The 20,635-nt window shown below is 45.9% G+C and overlaps 1 protein-coding gene across 2 annotated transcripts; it reads right to left on the minus strand.

The window, feature by feature from the left end:
• Positions 1–5,550: 5,550 nt before the first annotated feature.
• Positions 5,551–20,626, minus strand: LOC137183726 (uncharacterized). 2 transcript variants are annotated; one of them, XM_067591022.1, is made up of 13 exons: positions 20,090–20,626; positions 19,907–20,000; positions 19,176–19,263; positions 18,431–18,782; positions 17,526–17,619; positions 15,446–15,533; positions 14,824–15,130; positions 12,635–12,728; positions 12,364–12,451; positions 10,554–10,872; positions 9,513–9,606; positions 9,320–9,407; positions 5,551–9,170 (listed from the first exon to the last, which is right to left on the minus strand). In XM_067591022.1, exons 1-13 carry the CDS (start codon positions 20,139–20,141, stop codon positions 8,589–8,591), a joined length of 2,340 nt encoding a protein of 779 aa, XP_067447123.1. In that variant the 5' UTR covers positions 20,142–20,626; the 3' UTR covers positions 5,551–8,588. The 2 variants fall into 2 exon arrangements, with proteins under 2 accessions (XP_067447123.1, XP_067447124.1); XM_067591023.1 differs by lacking the exons at positions 19,176–19,263; positions 19,907–20,000; positions 20,090–20,626 and adding an exon at positions 18,868–19,001.
• Between the last annotated feature and the right edge of the window lie 9 nt (positions 20,627–20,635).

Genomic DNA, 20,635 nt, shown 5'->3' on the forward strand with positions numbered 1-20,635 from the left:
GCATGTCTTTTAGTAAAGTGGGGGTATCTTCTAGTAATGTGGGCATGTCTTTTAGTAAAGTGGGGGTATCTTTTAGTAAAGTGGGGGTATCTTCTAGTAAAGTGGGCATGTCTTTTAGTAAAGTGGGGGTGTCTTTTAGAAAAGTGGGCATGTCTTTTAGCAAAGTGGGGGTATCTTTTAGTAATGTGGGAATGTCTTTTAGTAAAGTGGGGGTATCTTTTATTAAAGTGGGGGTATCTTTTAGTAAAGTGGGGTATCTTCTAGTAATGTGGGCATATCTTTTAGTAAAGTGGGCATGTCTTTTAGTAAAGTGGGGGTATCTTTTAGTAAAGTGGGGGTATCTTTTAGTAATGTGGGCATGTCTTTTAGTAAAGTGGGCATGCCTTGTAATAAAGTGGGGGTATCTTTTAGTAAAGTGGGGGTATCTTTCAGTAAAGTGGGGTATCTTCTAGTAAAGTGGGCATGTCTTTTAGTAAAGTGGGGGTATCTTTTAGTAATGTGGGCATGTCTTGTAGTAAAGTGGGCGTATCTTTTAGTAAAGTGGGCATTTTTTTTAGCAAAGTAGGCATGTCTTTTAGTAAAGTGGGCATGTCTTCTAGTAAAGTGGGCATGTCTTGTAATAAAGTGGGGGTATCTTTTAGCAAAGTGGGGGTATCTTTTAGTAAAGTGGGGGTGTCTTTTAGTAAAGTGGGCATGTCTTTTAGTAAAGTGGGCATGTCTTTTAGTAAAGTGGGGGTATCTTCTAGTAAAGTGGGCATGTCTTTTAGTAAAGTGGGGGTATCTTTTTGTAAAGTGGGGGTATCTTCTAGTAAAGTGGGCATGTCTTTTAGTAAAGTGGGGGTATCTTCTAGTAATGTGGGCATGTCTTTTCGTAAAGTGGGGGTATCTTTTAGTAAAGTGGGGTATCTTCTAGTAAAGTGGGCATGTCTTTTAGTAAAGTGGGGGTGTCTTTTAGTAAAGTGGGGGTATCTTCTAGTAAAGTGGGCATGTCTTTTAGTAAAGTGGGGGTATCTTTTAGTAAAGTGGGGTATCTTCTAGTAAAGTGGGCATGTCTTATAGTAAAGTGGGGGTATCTTTTAGTAAAGTGGGCATGTCTTTTAGCAAAGTGGGCATGTCTTTTAGTAAAGTGGGCATGTCTTCTAGTAAAGTGGGCATGTCTTGTAATAAAGTGGGGGTATCTTTTAGCAAAGTGGGGGTATCTTTTAGTAAAGTGGGGTATCTTCTAGTAAAGTGGGCATGTCTTGTAGTAAAGTGGGGGTATCTTTTAGTAAAGTGGGCATGTCTTTTAGCAAAGTGGGCATGTCTTTTAGTAATGTGGGCATGTCTTTTAGTAAAGTGGGCATGTCTTGTAATAAAGTGGGGGTATCTTTTAGTAAAGTGGGGGTATCTTTCAGTAAAGTGGGGTATCTTCTAGTAAAGTGGGCATGTCTTTTAGTAAAGTGGGGGTATCTTTTAGTAATGTGGGCATGTCTTTTAGTAAAGTGGGCATGTCTTGTAGTAAAGTGGGGGTATCTTTTAGTAAAGTGGGCATGTCTTTTAGCAAAGTAGGCATGTCTTTTAGTAAAGTGAGCATGTCTTGTAATAAAGTGGGGGTATCTTTTAACAAAGTGGGGGTATCTTTTAGTAAAGTTGGGGTGTCTTTTAGTAAAGTGGGCATGTCTTTTAGTAAAGTGGGCATGTCTTTTAGTAAAGTGGGGGTATCTTCTAGTAAAGTGGGCATGTCTTTTAGTAAAGTGGGGGTATCTTTTTGTAAAGTGGGGGTATCTTCTAGTAAAGTGGGCATGTCTTTTAGTAAAGTGGGGGTATCTTCTAGTAATGTGGGCATGTCTTTTAGTAAAGTGGGGGTATCTTTTAGTAAAGTGGGGGTATCTTCTAGTAAAGTGGGCATGTCTTTTAGTAAAGTGGGGGTGTCTTTTAGTAAAGTGGGGGTATCTTTTAGTAAAGTGGGCATGTCTTTTAGCAAAGTGGGGGTATCTTTTAGTAATGTGGGCATGTCTTTTAGTAAAGTGGGGGTGTCTTTTAGTAAAGTGGGGGTATCTTTTAGTAAAGTGGGGGTGTCTTTTAGTAAAGTGGGGGTATCTTTTAGTAAAGTGGGGGTATCTTCTAGTAAAGTGGGCATGTCTTTTAGTAAAGTGGGGGTGTCTTTTAGTAAAGTGGGGGTATCTTTTAATAAAGTGGGGGTATCTTTTAGTAAAGTGGGGTATCTTCTAGTAAAGTGGGCATGTCTTGTAGTAAAGTGGGGGTGTCTTTTAGTAAAGTGGGGGTATCTTTTAGTAAAGTGGGCATGTCTTTTAGCAAAGTGGGGGTATCTCTTAGTAATGTGGGCATGTCTTGTAGTAAAGTGGGGGTATCTTTTAGTAAAGTGGGCATGTCTTTTAGCAAAGTGGGCATGTCTTTTAGTAAAGTGGGCATGTCTTCTAGTAAAGTGGGCATGTCTTGTAATAAAGTGGGGGTATCTTTTAGCAAAGTGGGCGTACCTTTTAGTAAAGTGGGCGTATCTTTTAGTAAAGTGGGCATGTCTTTTAGCAAAGTGGGCATGTCTTCTAGTAAAGTGGGCATGTCTTGTAATAAAGTGGGGGTATCTTTTAGCAAAGTGGGCATGTCTTTTAGTAAAGTGGGGGTGTCTTTTAATAAAGTGGGGGTGTCTTTTATTAAAGTGGGGGTGTCTTTTAGTAAAGTGGGCATGTCTTTTAGTAAAGTGGGGGTATCTTCTAGTAAAGTGGGCATGTCTTTTAGTAAAGTGAGGGTATCTTTTTGTAAAGTGGGGGTATCTTCTAGTAAAGTGGGCATGTCTTTTAGTAAAGTGGGGGTATCTTCTAGTAATGTGGGCATGTCTTTTAGTAAAGTGGGGGTATCTTTTAGTAAAGTGGGGGTATCTTCTAGTAAAGTGGGCATGTCTTTTAGTAAAGTGGGGGTGTCTTTTAGTAAAGTGGGCATGTCTTTTAGTAAAGTGGGGGTGTCTTTTAGTAAAGATACTAAAAGATACCCCCACCCCCAGTAAAGTGGGGGTGTCTTTTAGTAAAGTGGGGGTATCTTTTAGTAAAGTGAGCATGTCTTTTAGTAAAGTGGGGGTATCTTCTAGTAATGTGGGCATGTCTTTTAGTAAAGTGGGGGTATCTTTTAGTAAAGTGGGGGTATCTTCTAGTAAAGTGGGCATGTCTTTTAGTAAAGTGGGGGTGTCTTTTAGTAAAGTGGGCATGTCTTTTAGTAAAGTGGGGGTGTCTTTTAGTAAAGATACTAAAAGATACCCCCACCCCCAGTAAAGTGGGGGTGTCTTTTAGTAAAGTGGGGGTATCTTTTAGTAAAGTGGGCATGTCTTTTAGTAAAGTGGGGGTATCTTCTAGTAAAGTGGGCATGTCTTTTAGTAAAGTGGGGGTATCTTTTAGTAAAGTGGGGGTATCTTCTAGTAAAGTGGGCATGTCTTTTAGTAAAGTGGGGGTGTCTTTTAGTAAAGTGGGGGTATCTTTTAGTAAAGTGGGGGTATCTTCTAGTAAAGTGGGCATGTCTTTTAGTAAAGTGGGGGTATCTTCTAGTAATGTGGGCATGTCTTTTAGTAAAGTGGGGGTATCTTCTAGTAATGTGGGCATGTCTTTTAGTAAAGTGGGGGTATCTTTTAGTAAAGTGGGGGTATCTTTTAGTAAAGTGGTGGTGTCTTTTAGTAAAGTGGGGGTATCTTTTAGTAAAGTGGGGGTGTCTTTTAGTAAAGTGGGCATGTCTTTTAGTAAAGTGGGGGTGTCTTTTAGTAAAGTGGGGGTATCTTTTAATAATGTGGGCATGTCTTTTAGTAAAGTGGGGGTATCTTTTAGTAAAGTGGGGTATCTTCTAGTAAAGTGGGCATGTCTTGTAGTAAGGTGGGGGTATCTTTTAGTAAAGTGGGGTTATCTTTTAGTAATGTGGGCATGTCTTTTAGTAAAGTGGGGGTATCTTTTAGTAAAGTGGGCATGTCTTTTCTTTTTCTGGTCAATTTATTGAAGGCTTCAGCAGGAACACGCCATCAGTCCTTCCTGTAAAATGTGACGTTACAAACAACCAGATGAGCGTTGGTTAAAGAGCCGACCGCAGACAATCATCTGTGATGTAAATCAACTACACATTTCACACGCATGTAGCAAACCGACAGACGTGATGTTTTGGACACATTGACTCCACACAACACAGTTTATTGCGTTCACAGGAAGAAGAAACGTACAGCTGAGCCTCCGAGCAGCTCTCAGGTCTGAAGGCTTTAAAAAGGAGCTTCTGTGCTTCCAAACAGCTCAGTGACGTCTGAGAGAGAAAGAAGACGTGAGTCTGTGTTCAGGACCGACGACAAAGTCAGTGTTTCCCACAGGAAGAGAACTTATCTGTGGAGGTCAGAGGTCAGAAACAACCTGAACTCATTAAAACTGATTTACTTGTCTGACAAAATGATTTTAACACAAGATCTACTTACTAGAGTCTTAACTTCAGTCACATGACAACAGGTGACAACTTCATCCACTGAAAGCTCTGGAAAAAAGCTAGTAAGTGGACTTTGTGTTAAGATTATTTCATCAAACTATTTCCAAGAATGAATTTTAACACTCAACTAGATGATTTCTGCTAAAAACAAATGAAACCAGGATGTGTAAACAAAATGCATTTATAAAATGTCTGAACTGGAGAACAATCACAGTTTGTGTTTAAAGCACTTAAAAACAAAAAGTCTTCTGTAGTAAGGGACACTTGAGTAAGTTTTTATCTCCTTCATCAGCAGCTTCAGTCCTACAAGTTCTGGTTCATTTATCCAGAGAAAATACTACAAATACAGCAGCAAACAGCTTCAAACGTCACTCTACCTAGTAAAGATAAGACGCACGACATCTGTCTCATGTTATAATATTATATTTAAAAGAGTTAATTTAGCATAAAATGACTCAACAAAAACCTGAAATGTTCTGGTGTTTCCTCTGGCTTCTGCAGCAGTGTTCAGTTTATGTTTCTGTCTGTGATTTATGAAGTTTGTTGTAGACGGTGAAGGTCTGAAGATCTGATGTCAAAGTTGAAGTTTCTATTCTGGTTTGTAAATGTAAACGCAGCACTCTGCTCTGATTGGTAGGCAGTTATATTCATGACACAATAACACAAATATTCATTCTGTATTTCCTGAAATATAATTACATGTTGATCTTTAAAAACCCAGAAGACGTTTAACCAACACGTCCTGCTGTTCTGAAGCTGTTTCAGAATCTTCTGGATGAAAAAATATTCCGTCTGTTGCTTCATGAAAAATATTTTCTTTGTTTTCTGATCCAAACAAATATGGAAGCTGAAAACTGTCGACTCTTCCTGCTCAATTTGCACGACGTGAAACACGACTGAAAGGTTTTTGTCAGTTATATTTACATATATTGCGTCACTATTATTAATAATTATTTTATATTTTCATACAAAACATGTTCTTACTTTTCAAGGTCTCATGTCCAGGTAGCTGAAAATAACCTGACACTGCACTTTCTGTACGACGCAAGAAAAATATGAACATGTTGTTTTATATGAAAACGTAATGAAAAGAAACATAATACCAACATGACTGGTCAAACTTTTTAATATTGTTTCACATCTTTTTACAGCCGCCATCTTTGTTTGGATCCAGAAGCAGGTTTCAGTCTTTTTCATGGAGCAACAGACAGAATATTTGTTCATCCAGACGGTTCAAAGAGTCTCTGAAGGTTCTGGAAATATCTCCTGAACATCTTCAGATTTTAATTGGATGTTTTGTGCTGTAATGGAAACACATGAGAGGCACAAACTGCTGCCAGACGACTTTTAAATACAAATAAATACAAAAATGGGAAAAATTCAGTTCGGCTCAGACGCCCAAATAAATTCCTCTCATGGGAAACACTTGAATGCTCGTCATGTTTTATTCATCTGGATTCACGTCCGGACTTTTCTCTCCAATGAGACGAGACCACATCATCAGTCCGAAGCAGTCTTTCCCTCCTCGGCGGTCTCATACAGCAGATATCTGCAGGTAACAGTCACCAGGTAGAGCTGCACAATTATGACACTAAACTGCCTTCAGCTTCACCGTCTATTTAAATAAGCTCCTTTAAATGTTCAAATCTTTACATCAGAACAAGTTTTTCTTCACATCAAGTCGACTTTTTTTAAAGTTTACAGAGTCTAAACTGGCCACAGAGTTTAAAGTTTAAATAAAAAGGACAGAAAGTGAAACTGGAGTCATGTTGAGCTCAGATTTAGTGATTCAGACGTGAACCTTTGTGAGTCCTGAGAAATTTCCATCATCTTTACAACGTAAACACAAGCTCCTCTGTGTTCCTGTAGTACGTCCGCGTTGCCACGGCGATGACGAGCCCTGATACAGAACCATACATTCTGGAGAGGAAGACTCCTGCCTCTTCGTCAGATTGTTTTACATCAGGACAGCTCGTCATGTGTTCGTGCTCCTGCAGTGAGACGGTGGATCGAGACACCAGAACACTGCGACTGTCAACACTGTTTATGTTTCACTTGTTTTGTGTTCTGATTAAATAAAGTCACTGGTTAACTTTCACTAAGACTCAGTGTTAACTGTAATAAACTGATGTGTCAGTGAGTCAAATCAAATATTGATCATCACGCAGCAGCACGACGAGGAACTAATTCAATAAAGTAGCATCATTATAAACGTTTTACATATTTTAATTTAAAGAACTGCAGAAACTTTTTATTAATCTGATTTCAGACATTATGGGATGTTTTTCCTTTAATGGATTATTTTACAGGATGATCCAGCTACGATCATGAAATCAGTTTCATGTATTGATTGATTATTGGATGCAATAACTCTTAATTAACTGTTGAATACAGTGTGAAGAGCAAACTGTCGCCTCCGGTGTTAATAGATTGTTTTATTGATGAAATGATTGAACCCATATTATCTTAACTGTCATGAAAATATGCTTTAAAAGTTTCTTTTAAATATTTTATCTGTTTTCACTGACAGCCTGGTTACCTGCAGCAGGTGAACCAGTGAGATCAGCTCAGTGACCTTCATGTTCCTGTTTCCTGCATGTTTCTATGTTCTGTGAACGTGTTGCATCTCTCTGTATGAAATCTGCTTTATCAATAAAGTTTTATTATTATTATTAGGATGTTTTGTGAATCAGTCAGTCAGGACTGACAGGCAGCAGCTGCTTTCAGGATGTTTGTGAATACGACTGCTTCCGTCTCCAGACTTTCACCCGCAGCTGTCGGTTTACCTGCGAACAGAAAGCTGAGCAACAGTCAACAGCTCACCTGCACAAACATACACAGACTGATTCCTTTTGGTCGGAGTTACTCACTGGCAGTTCTATGTGGATGTGTTGGTGTTACCTGTGATCACCTGTCAGTTTGTCTCCAGCTGATCTGTTGGTGACATCATCACCTACAGTCTGTAACTGGTGATGAAGAGCAGCTTGTGAACATCTGCTGCCTTCATATCAGACATTAACTGCACGACTGGTGATAAACTGTTTGGTCTCGTCCTTCCTGACTGAGCTGTTATGAACATGTTCATTAACTGTTTGTGTTAACTTCTCTTGGTTGGGTTTTACCTGCCAGGCTGATTACTGGAGCTTGTTGACACCTTAAAGTCTTCAGCTCTCAGCAGGTGCTGCTGCTGCTGCTGCTGCTGCTCTGTCCATGACAGTTATTATGTTCACACTCGTGCATGTGGCGCCCTCATCTGTGCCGCAGTCGTCATTGCTCTCTGACACTGAGGTGAACGCTGTGGACGAACCTCCAGCAGCACACAGGAAGGAGGAGGAAGAGGAAGAAGAAGAAGAAGAAGAAGAAGAAGAAGAAGTAGAAGAAGAGGAAGAAGAAGGAGGAGGAGGAGAAGAAGAAGAAGAAGAAGGAAACTGAAAGTGAAGTGACAGCGTTCTTCTCGTCTCTATCGATACGTTGGTTGTCTGATGTGTGTTTTGGAAGGAGGCGGAACAGGAAGTGGTTGTGTTGGTGAGTAGGGCTGCAACTAACTGTTATTTTCAGTATCAATTCATTATTAATAATAAATTATTTCTCAATTGATTAATTGTTTGATCAATAAAATGTTGAATAATAATAAAAATATTGAAAGATGGACGTCTGTGACGTCTTCGAATTTCTTGTTTTGTCTAAAATCAAAATACGTTCAATTAACAAAAATATCAAACAGAAAAGCAGCAAATCGTCACTTCAGAGAAAAAAAGACTAAACTGATAAAAATACTTTGAGTGATTCTCGTCTAGTCGACCGTTTCCACACCTGGACACCTGCCTGTGAGTAACTCTCACCACCTGACCTCAGGTAACCATGGAAACAAGCATCACGAGTGAAATGCGGATTAATTGTGCAGCTCTACAGCTCAGGTGGGTCCACCTGCAGGACCAGTCAGTCCCCGGCGAGCTCCGCTCTCTGTGGGGAGACCGATGGCCACACTTGGCTCTCAGCTCGCCTGCCGGGACGGTCTACATCCTGGAGCGCGCCGGTCTACACCCCGTAACGTGGCGGTCTACATCCCGGAGCGTCGCAGTCTACATCCTGGAGCCTGGCGGTCTACATCCCAGACCGTGGCGGTCTACATCCCGGAGCCTGGCGGTCTACATCAGGGCGTTGAGGTGTCCGGAGTGTCCCACAGAGTTCAGCATCAGGGCTCTCTGGTCCAGCACCTCCCTCTCCCTCCCCAGCGCCGCCCTCTCCTGCTCCACCATGGCTCTGTCCCGCTCCACCGCCGCCCGCTCTCTGTCCAACCACAGCCTCTCCGCCTGCACCGCCGCCCGCTCCCTCTCCACCGCCGCCCGCTCCCTCTCCACCACCTCCCTCTCTCGCTCCAGCGCCGCCCGCTCCCTCTCCACCACCTCCCACTCCCTCTCCAGGCCTCCCAGCGGCCCGTCGCACGCCTCCGAGCTCCGCTGGTTCTGCTCCGCGCCGTCGCCGAACGCCTCCTGTCCGTAGTCCGAGGAGGAGGAGGGGGGAGGAGGAGGAGGGGGAGGAGGAGCGGGGCGGGGCCGCTGTCTGGGGGCGGGGTCAGGGTGCTGCTCGTCGTCCTGGGTGACGGGGGTGAGGAGGGGGGCGCTGCTCGCCAGCCGGCCCTCCATGGCCTCGTTCATCAGGTGAAACCACGGCCAGGAGGAGGCGCCGTCTGCAACGCTCTCCATCCCCACGGGAGGATACTTCAGATCCTGAGAGGAGGAGGAGGAGGAGGAAGAAGAGGAGGAGAAACATGTTGAACAGATGATTCTCTGACAATCAGAAACATTAAACAGATTACTTATAATATTAGATGATCATTAATCAGCTGCAGATGGATGTTTGGATCAGACTGCTGAACCTTGTATCTCCTCTTCAGATTGTCCCATTTCTTGGCCATCTGGTAGGTGGAGACTTTCCCCTGCAGGCCGAGCTCCTTCAGGATGGCTCTGAGAGTCACAGACAGACAGACAGATGTGAGACTCAGCATCTGTAACACAGCTGATAGAACTACAGCTACAGTATGAATCCATAAAACAACAACAGGCTCTTACTTCCAGGCAGCTTTGGCAGCGTTTCTCCTTCCGGTAAACAAGACCTCGTTAGCAGCTCGCAGTTTAATCATCCTGCGGGTGTCCTGGTCCGTCACTGAGAGACAATACACAGCTGCTAAATGGAAGAGTCTAACGTGTCTTTTTCATTTTAATTATTAAAAACCAGGGATGCACGATATTTTTACCGATATCAGATATGTCGATATTTCCAACTCATTCTGGCTGATTGCCGACACCGATATACGTACGTATGTTTTTGGTCGCCAACCGTGGTACATCCTGTCAGCCGAGGGGTTTCCTATCTGTGCAGCCGAACACAGCGGCTCCTCAACGGACTGTTTCACCCCGACGGTCCCGGTGTTTCCTCTGCAGGCTGCACTTCACTCAGCCGCCCGACAGACCTGCTGCTTCTTCCAACCTGAACAACAAACCGAGGCTCGGTGCTCCGGTTGGATCCACACGGAGAGCCGAGGCTACCGTTAGCTGGGAGGCTAGCGGAGGGTTAGCCGCAGCATGGCCGGAGGGAAGCGCAGCCAGCTAACTAGCCTCTGCTAGCCTCCCAGCTAACGTTAGCCCCGGTTTGTTATTCAGGTTAAAGTATCAGCGGGTCTGACGGGCGGCTGAGTGAAGTGCAGCCTGCGGAGGAAACACCGGGACCGTCGGGGTGAAACAGTCCGTGGAGGGAAGCACAGTCAGGAGGAGGAGGAGACATATCGGCTGCTCATAATCGGCAGAATTCGCCGATACCAATTTTTCATTGTAGAGCTTCTATCGGTCAATACCGATGACGTGCCGATAATATTGTGCATCCCTATTAATAACCATATAGAGACGTTGGCTGCTGAGTTTATATGAATTTAAAGAAGCAATAAAGTTACTGAGACTGAAAAAATGATGTCAAAAGAAAAAAGTGTAGTGTAGTTTTACTAGGTCATTTTTTGCTTTCAATGTATTATTATTATTATTTTTATTATGACACATATTTAATCTAATCTTAAACTGACAGCAGATGCACTGAACACTCGGAGGAGTCAGTCTTACTCTTATAAGAGAGGTCAGAGGGCGTCGAACACTCCTCCCCGCTGGCGTCGATGTAGGTGACGTTGCCGTCGGCCTCCGTGTTGTCTCCCCCCACCATGCTCTCCAGCTCCGACACGCTGCTCCTCTCCGCCATCAGACAGTCTCTGTCGGCGGGCGGAGACGAGCCGAACACGGCGTCCTCCTCGTTGGTCCAGATGGGCGTCACTCTGGGAGCTTTCCCCGCCAGACGCCCCTCCAGAGCGTCACTCATCAGCTGGAACCAGGGCCAGGAGGCGGGGTTAGTCTGGCCCTCCATCCCCCGAGGAGGGAACTTCAGGTCCTGCAGGGACGGAGACAGACGGAGAGCTCTGATTGGCTGCGAGTTTCAATCATAATCTGAACTGGACCATCAGTTTACACTGACGTTAAAAACTGGGAGCAGAGGAAGTTTAGTTTTTGTTTTCTCCACCACGTTCAGACACCAGGAACCTTTAAGACTCGTCACTGGTCTCATCAGCTGATTTGGTTCCTACAAGTCAAATTTTTATGTTTTGTTACAGTTTTTGTATTTTTTTTTTTTTTTTTTTTGCAGCTTCCTGAATATTGAACCAACGATTGGCTCCAAACTAGCTGTGATGTCACATCCTGCTCGTAGCTCCGCCCCTTAAAAATCAGATTTTCCATTGAGCTCAGAGAAACTTTCCTCCTTCAGCAGACAAACATCCAGCGGAGGGAAGAACAAACATGTTCCTGAGAGGAGGGACTTTAAACATATATGAAGGTCACATGATCCAGCAGCGTTTCAGTCACATTCAGGAGATCATTTAAAGAAAACTGAGAATACCGACCAAGGAAAACACTTCACTGATCTTACGGATGCACAATATTGGATCGATATCTGATATGCCGATATTTCCAACTCATTGTGGTCGATGCCAATATATGAACATGTTCTTTCCAGCTGGCTGAGGAGACTATTTACTATGCATGCAAGCATAGATTGTACTAATTATGATCAAGAAAGACAATATATGAAGGAAGAACTGAGGAAAACTGGAGTTCAGCATTAAAACTTTAATGAACCTGTCAAGTGGGAGCAGCAGCAGAGTTTTCATTGAGTTTATTAGACAGACAGGATTAATGTGTAGGATTTAATCTCTGGTCCACACTCCGGACCAGAAGGTGGCGGTAATGCACCTGATACGCTGGTTGCCAACCGCCGTTATAAACCAAAAAGATTTTTTTTCCCAAACAGAGTGGTACATCCTGTCAGCCGAGGGGTTTCCTATCTGTGCAGCCGAACAGAGCGGCTCCTCAACGGACTGTTTCACCCTGATGGTCCTGGTGTTTCCTCCGCAGGCTGCACTTCACTGCTTCTTCCAACCTGAATAACAAACCGGGGCTCGGTGCTCCGGTTGGATCCACACGGAGAGCCGGGGCTAACGTTAGCTGAGAGGCTAGCGGAGGGTTAGCCGCAGCATGGCCGGAAGGAAGCGCAGCCAGCTAACCCTCTGCTAGCCTCCCGGCTAACGTTAGCCTCGGTTTGTTAATCAAGTTAAAGCGGGAAGAAGCAGCTGATCTGTCGGGCAGCTGAGTGAAGTGCAGCCTGCGGAGGAAACACCGGGACCGTCGGGGTGAAACCGTCCGAGGAGGGAAGCACAGTCAGGCCGACACCGATGACGTGTCGATAACATCGTGCATCCGTAACGACAGACTTTGAACTCCTTCCACTGCAGCTGCTAACAAGCTGTAAACACATCTAAACACGTCATATGATCGACTTCTTCTCAGCGTAACACGACCCTGACGGTTGGAAACTGAAGTTTGTCACCTTGAATTTGGTCTTCAGGTTGTCCCACTTCTTGGCGACCTGGTCAGGTGTTATCTTCCCCGTCAGACCCATCTCCTTCACTATTCCCCTGCAGACCAAACAACACCGACATCATATAAACACACACGTACAATAACCATGCAGCTGCTCTGTTGTCATTAAACACATGAAGAGGAACCTTATTAAACTGATTATAAAGCTCCAGAGGTTTAATGATCACAGACTGAACATGTGAACATCAGTGCAGATGTTCTATCTTGTGCTTCTTTACCTCCAGGCCGGCTTGGCGGTGTTCCTCCTCCCGGTGAACAGAGACTCGTTAGCAGCTCGCAGCTCAATTAGTCTCCTGGTGTCGTCTTCAGTCACTGTGACGACGGTTAGAAACCAGTAAAGATACCAGTAAAGTGAAACCAGTAAAGATACAATAGTTATTATAACGTTATTATTATCTGACGTTTGATAGACTGTGAATCATAGATAATGAAAATAAACGTTAGTTTCAGTCGTAATTGTCTCAAATCTTCATCTGAACCAGTTTAATGTTCTACTGATTGTTTTACTTTGATTAGATCAATAATCTGCTGCAGTTTAATAAGCTCTGCTCTGATTGGCTGAACTGACTTTTAACCTGATGGATCACTGAAGCAAACATGAGTTTAACTGGTGCAGTGTGGACATACTGGTACGTACTGGCGTGGACATACTGGTACGTACTGGTGTGGACGTACTGGTACGTACTGGCGTGGACATACTGGTACGTACTGGTACGTACTGGCGTGGACATACTGGTACGTACTGGTGTGGACGTACTGGTACGTACTGGCGTGGACATACTGGTACGTACTGGTGTGGACATACTGGTACGTACTGGTACGTACTGGCGTGGACATACTGGTACGTACTGGTGTGGACGTACTGGTACGTACTGGTGTGGACATACTGGTACGTACTGGTACGTACTGGCGTGGACATACTGGTACGTACTGGTGTGGACATACTGGTACGTACTGGTACGTACTGGCGTGGACATACTGGTACGTACTGGTGTGGACGTACTGGTACGTACTGGTGTGGACATACTGGTACGTACTGGTACGTACTGGCGTGGACATACTGGTATGTACTGGTGTGGACATACTGGTACGTACTGGTACGTACTGGCGTGGACATACTGGTACGTACTGGTGTGGACGTACTGGTACGTACTGGTACGTACTGGCGTGGACATACTGGTACGTACTGGTGTGGACGTACTGGTACGTACTGGCGTGGACATACTGGTACGTACTGGTGTGGACATACTGGTACGTACTGGTACGTACTGGTGTGGACATACTGGTACGTACTGGTGTGGACGTACTGGTACGTACTGGTGTGGACATACTGGTACGTACTGGTACGTACTGGCGTGGACATACTGGTACGTACTGGCGTGGACATACTGGTACGTACTGGTACGTACTGGCGTGGACATACTGGTACGTACTGGTGTGGACGTACTGGTACGTACTGGTGTAATGTGGATGTATGGGTACGTAGTGGTGCAGTGTGGACGTACTGGTGTGGACATACTGGTATGTAATGGTGTGGACGTACTGGTATGTAATGGTGTGGACGTACTGGTGCAGTGTGGACGTACTGGTATGTAATGGTGTGGACGTACTGGTGTGGACATACTGGTATGTAATGGTGTGGACGTACTGGTGTGGACATACTGGTATGTAATGGTGTGGACGTACTGGTGCAGTGTGGACATACTGGTATGTAATGGTGTGGACGTACTGGTGCAGTGTGGACATACTGGTATGTAATGGTGTGGACGTACTGGTGCAGTGTGGACGTAATGGTATGTAATGGTGTGGATGTACTGGTGCAGTGTGGACGTAATGGTGTGGACGTACTGGTGCAGTGTGGACATACTGGTATGTACTGGTGTGGATGTACTGGTGCAGAGTGGACGTAATGGTGTGGACGTACTGGTGCAGTGTGGTCGTAATGGTGTGGACGTACTGGTGCAGTGTGGACATACTGGTATGTACTGGTGTGGATGTACTGGTGCAGTGTGGACGTACTGGTGTGGACATACTGGTATGTACTGGTGTGGACATACTGGTATGTAATGGTGTGGACGTACTGGTGCAGTGTGGACGTACTGGTGTGGATGTACTGGTGTGGATGTACTGGTGTGGATGTACTGGTGTAATGTTGACGTACTGGTGATGTCAGGTGTAGGTTTAAACATCAGAACATCCTCTGTGTTTTCTACAGAGTGCGTCGTTACTGTCACTGAGACGTCTCTTCAGTTATTTAGTTAAAACATTAAACAGATGTTTCCTTCCTCTCGGTTCATTAGATGATCACTAATCCAGTCTAATATGTCACATCTGCTTCATGGAGGATGAATCCCAAACAGAACCTGATGTCTCATAAATAAAGCGTCCGCATTCATTAGCGTCTTACGTTTGTACGTGAGCTCGGCCATGCGGTGCAGCTCTCCCAGAGCAGACGACCCGTTTTTCTCTTCGTTGTCCACCAGCAGGTCCATCTCCGACTCCGTCAGGAACTCCGCCATCCCCCCTCGGCTCCGCCGGGCTCTCTTCTTGGGCGTCGGCGACAGCGGCTCGCAGTCTTCGTCTTCGTCCTCCACGATGGGCGTGAGGATGGGCGCGGCGCCGGCGAAGCGGCCCTCCATGGCGTCGTTCATTCGGTAGAACCAGGGCCAGGAGCTGGGGTTGGTCTCCACGCCTCGAGCGGGAAACTTCAGCTCCTGCAGGAGACGGAAAAGATGTTCTTTAGATTTGTATATAAAGAGTTAATAACCTGTTAATAACTGAATATAATGCAGCCGTCAGCAGATATGAATGTTTATTAGTTCACAGCTGTTTCTGCTGTATTAACAGACATCGAATGACAATATAGTCAAATCATCTATAAAACAGCTGATTGTTTCTCTGAAGCTTCCGTTTTTCCTTTTTGTCTTTAATATCATGTGACTGAACTGGATCTGAGTAACGACTGTGTTTCTGTTGGGTCACCTGGTACGCGGTGATGTCACTACAGGTGATGGCGGGCGGTTACTCACCTTGTATCTCCTCTTCAGGTTGTCCCACTTCTTGGCCAGCTGGTCTGTGGTCAGTTTCCCCTGCAGACCCAGTTCATACAGGATGGCTCTGAGAACACAAACCAGTTCAATCACAGACTCATCCCAGTAGACTGATTGATTGACTGACTGATTGATTGACTGGCTGATTGATTGATTGGCTGGCTGATTGATTGGCTGGCTGGCTGAGTGCAGGAGGAATGAGTGAAGATGTTCAGGTTTGAAGTGTGTCAACAGGAAAGAAGAAACGGACGTTATGACGTCACAGAGAGAATAAACATGGTGATGAAAACACTGAGATCATTTTTTATGGAGCAAAGGAGGAACGAGGAGAACAAAACTAATAATTAATGGTCAAATTAATCATTTGTGTGCACAATTTGTCTGTTGAAAGTGACGAAGACGGCGATTTACTTCAGTTTGCTGCAACTCTGAACGATTTTAAGATTCTGTTAAATCGAGAGCACGAATGACGACTGACACGAGACAAAAGAACCACTACTGAGATAAGCTCTGACACCACAGATACAACAGGCTAACAGGCTAACAGGCAACAACAGGCTAACAGGCAACAACAGGCTAACAGGCTAACAGGAAACAACAGGCTAACAGGCTAACAGGAAACAATAGGCTAACAGGCTAACAGGCAACAACAGGCTAACAGGCTAACAGGAAACAACAGGCTAACAGGCTAACAGACAACAACAGGCTAACAGGCAACAACAGGCTAACAGGCTAACAGGCTAACAGGAAACAACAGGCTAACAGGCTAACAGGAAACAATAGGCTAACAGGCTAACAGGCAACAACAGGCTAACAGGCTAACAGGAAACAACAGGCTAACAGGCTAACAGGAAACAACAGGCTAACAGGCTAACAGGAAAAAATAGGCTAACAGGCTAACAGGCAACAACAGGCTAACAGGCAACAACAGGCTAACAGGCTAACAGGCAACAACAGGCAACAACAGGCTAACAGGCAACAACAGGCAACAACAGGCTAACAGGCTAACAACAGGCAACAACAGGCTAATAGGCAACAACAGGCTAACAGGCAACAACAGGCTAACAGGCAACAACAGGCAACAACAGGCTAACAGGCTAACAGGCAAACAGGCAACAACAAGCAACAACAGGCTAACAGGCTAATAGGCAACAACAGGCTAACAGGCTAACAGGAAACAACAGGCTAACAGGCAACAACAGGCTAACAGGCAACAACAGGCAACAACAGGCTAACAGGCAACAACAGGCTAACAGGCAACAACAGACAACAACAGGCTAACAGGCTAACAGGCAACAACAGGCTAATAGGCAGCAACAGGCTAATAGGCAACAACAGGCTAACAGGCAACAACAGGCAACAACAGGCTAACAGGCAACAACAGGCAACAACAGGCTAACAGGCTAACAGGCAACAACAGGCTAACAGGCAAACACAGGCAACAACAGGCTAACAGGCAACAACAGGCTAACAGGCAAACACAGGCAACAACAGGCTAACAGGCAACAACAGGCTAACAGGCAACAACAGGCAACAACAAGCTAACAGGCAACAACAGGCAACAACAGGCTAACAGGCAACAACAGGCTAACAGGCAACAATAGGCTAATAGGCAACAATAGGCTAACAGGCAACAATAGGCTAATAGGCAACAATAGGCTAATAGGCAACAACAGGCTAACAGGCAACAATAGGCTAATAGGCAACAATAGGCTAACAGGCAACAACAGGCTAACAGGCAACAACAGGCTAACAGGCAACAATAGGCTAATAGGCAACAACAGGCTAACAGGCAACAACAGGCTAACAGGCTAACAGGCAACAACAGGCTAACAGGCTAACAGGCAACAACAGGCTAACAGTTACTGATAAGCTGGAGGCCGCCGAGAGACTGACAGCCTGATAATATTTGTGACTCCTTTAGTTCCTGACAGGAAGCTGTAAACAGACGTGTGTTTCTGCACATGCTCAGTGGCGTCTCAGCAGGGAGCAGAAACCTCCGTCAGGTCAGTTATTCATCTCAAACAGAGCCGGCTCCGTCTGGATCATGTGAACTCACCTCCAGGCCGGTTTGGCTGAATGTTTCCTGCCGGTGAAAAGCGCCTCATTCGCCGCTCGAAGTTTGATCATCCGCTCGGTTTCTGGTTCCGTCACTGACGACGAGAAACAAAGATTTGCTGAATTATTGAACATTTATAAACATTTTTCTTTTGACTTATGAAATTGATGACAGTTTTATTTTGTGGATCTATTCTGATTCATTAGAAGGAAACGTGTGAACGTGGTGTCAGTAAAGCGTCTGCACTGCACTGTGATTCGTAGTTTCACACGTTGACGCAGATTAAAAAGAACAGACGACACGTTTTCTCAACACTAACAAACAAAAACATCAACGTTAGTTTGTTCAGATCAGAGAATCTCTGCATTAAAAGGACGACGAGTCTCGACTCTCCACACTGAGACGACACATCACAGACGAGTTCCTGGTTGACGTGTCGGGAGGGAAACGGGCGGTGGCGTGTGAGTCTGCTGACCTGCTATTAACATGTGATCAGTGGGTGTCTGTTAAAACACCTTCTCAGCTGCTTCTACTGCCGTGATCTGATTATAATATGTAAATGAGCTGGGCGGAGCTTGGCGGTCAACACGTCGCATCCCAGATTAAAGAAACTGCTGCCGTGAACAGACGTCCTTAAACTTCGTAGCGAGGGACGACTTCCTGCCAAACCATCGGACAATAAAACTTTAACCTCTGACTGGTTTATTAGACTTCCTGTCAGCATCAAACACTGTTGGACCGGCGTGATGCGGTCCAGACGTTCACGGTGATTTACAGGGTTTATTTTGTCATTCTATTTTCGACGAGGGGGCCGGATTTGGCCCACGGGCCGCTACTTTCCCACCAGTGTCTTACAGCGGCGTCTGGTTGAGGCTCAGTGCAGCGAGTCGTATACTACTACGTACTCTTATAGGAACACTCGCTCATCCTCCTCCAGCCCATCGGCACGCCCTCTGCAGGCGGCGCCTCGGCGTGAACCGTCCCGTCGTCCTCCGCCGCCGCCTCCTCCGCCGCTACCGTGTCCTCCATCTCCGTTTTGATGAGGAACTCCAGGATGTCGGTGTTCTCCTGGTTCTGGTTGGGTTGGCTGTTGCCGCGGTGACCGCCGCCGCCGCCGCCGCAGACGCTGTCGGGGCTCAGCACCAGGTTGCTGTTGTAGAGACGACCCTGCATGGCTTCATCCATGATGTGGAACCAGGGCCACGACTCCACCACGCCGCCCAGGTTGTCCTGACCCTGATAGGGCTGCTTCAGGTCCTGCAGAGAGAGACAGCGAACAAACTCAAAACAACGTTTCGAGCTTCGTTCTGTTGGACCGGTTGAATCTCTGGATGAACGTCACCTGATCACGAGCAGCTGAACGTTGCTGACATCATCATCATCATCATCAGCTTCATCAACGTCAGTCAGTATGAGAGGAGCTGAAACAGCAGCTCCTGGAGGCTGTAATGTTCTCTCTAACAGCTCTGTGAGGGTCACATGACGCCTCTCAACACGTTCAGCGGCTCGTGAACAGGTGACCTTCATCAGGATGAAACCAGAGAATCCAAAGTGGATCAAACTTCACAGAAAGAGTTTCTGAAGAAAACAAAAATGTTCTAAAAGTAAGAGTCTCTGTTACCGACGTCAGATCACTGATAGTCAGATTACCTTGTATTTTGTCCGCAGGTTGTCCCACTTTTTGGCGATCTGGTCTGCAGTCAGCTTCCCCTCCAGGCCGAGGCCTTTTAAGATGGTGCTGAGCGACACACAGGAGGAGGGTGACGGCAGGTCAGCTGAGAGGAAAACTCACCAACACAAGTTTAAAAAAAGGACGAGTTCACTAGCGTGTCTTCAAACAACAGTCAGTCCGGAGCCCAAATGAACATTAAAGCTGTAATTATTCCTCCTGTTCATACTGACCATCAGATGATCCCTTCATAATGCACATTAGAACTGGTGACCAGTTCACATTCAGAACATACAGTCTATCAACGCCACAGAGAGTCAGACTGAACCCGTGTTTCAGCAAACTAGCGTTCTGGGTTCCACACTGTAGACGGCAAATTACCAACAAAGATCAGATACAACACATCTGAGGACGCAGCAGCTGGTTTACAGGTGAAGGAAGCATCAAACATCGACTCTGTGACCTGGTCCGACACAGAGCAGCTGTACAACAGTTTATCTGAAGCTAATATGAAGCTTCAGCATCCAAATGAGTCAAATCAAGTAGATATCTTTCAACGTTACAGTCTTTTTTAGTGCCAAAGTTCCTCTTTTTGTTACTATACTTCCACCTGCAGCAGTATGAACAGGAGGGATGATTACATTGCTGTTACTATGGAAACCTGACTGCTGTTACTATGGACACACCTGTCCCTTAGGTTAACTCTTCATACCTCCAGGCTATCTTGGCAGAGTTCCTCTTCCCGGTGAACAGAGCCTCGTTAGATGCTCTGAACTCAATCAGCCTCTTCACGTCCTCCTCAGTCACTGCAGGTGTAGGGGGTCAAAGGTCAGCACGTTAAGGCTCACCTGTGCGCGAGCTTCATGTTTACACCTTCTGCACCGTGTTTACTTACTTTTATAGGAGTTTTCTACGAACTGCGGCGGCGGGTTCAGGACCGACTCCATTGCAGTACTGGTGGAGGGGGGGGTGGGGGGCAGCCCGGGGGGGCGGGGAGGAAGTGTGCTGGTATTCAGGCCTGATGCTAACTAGCTACATCCGCTAGCGCCTCCTGCTGCAGGTTTACCGGCGGTGTTTCCTCCGTCCATCTTCCGCGGCCGCCCCGGTACAGGTGTCCCGTGATGCTCACCTGGCGGCGGGCAGCTGTCTCCGCCGGCGGCGGACTCCCAGCAAACCGTTAAACGAAGCAGCTACTAGCAGCTAGCTACCTGGCTAACCTAAACAACACACCGACACCGGGCCGGGCTTCCCGCCACACCGACACACCGGGTTCCGTTACCGCGGACAGATCATCAGTGACATCTGCTGCCTGCCGTTACTGACGCCATCCCCGCCGAATAGAGTAAAACGGTAAATAAAGCAGTTACCGTTACCGGAGCGAGCAGCGATAACCCCGCCCTGACCTGCCTCCTGTCACGTGACAACACAGCCGGGGGGGGCG

The sequence above is a fragment of the Thunnus thynnus genome, chromosome 5 (assembly GCF_963924715.1).
Source record: "Thunnus thynnus chromosome 5, fThuThy2.1, whole genome shotgun sequence".
Lineage (NCBI taxonomy): Eukaryota > Metazoa > Chordata > Actinopteri > Scombriformes > Scombridae > Thunnus > Thunnus thynnus.

Excerpts from the sequence above, each read along its gene's own strand:
- LOC137183726 (XM_067591022.1), bottom strand. The coding sequence starts at position 20,141 with ATGGAGTCGGTCCTGAACCCGCCGCCGCAGTTCGTAGAAAACTCCTAT. Across the intron at positions 12,452-12,634 it reads ACCGCCAAGCCGGCCTGGAG|GGGAATAGTGAAGGAGATGG; the intron begins GTAAAGAAGCAC and ends TTTGGTCTGCAG. Across the intron at positions 9,171-9,319 it reads ATCTGAAGAGGAGATACAAG|GATCTGAAGTATCCTCCCGT; the intron begins GTTCAGCAGTCT and ends TCCTCCTCTCAG.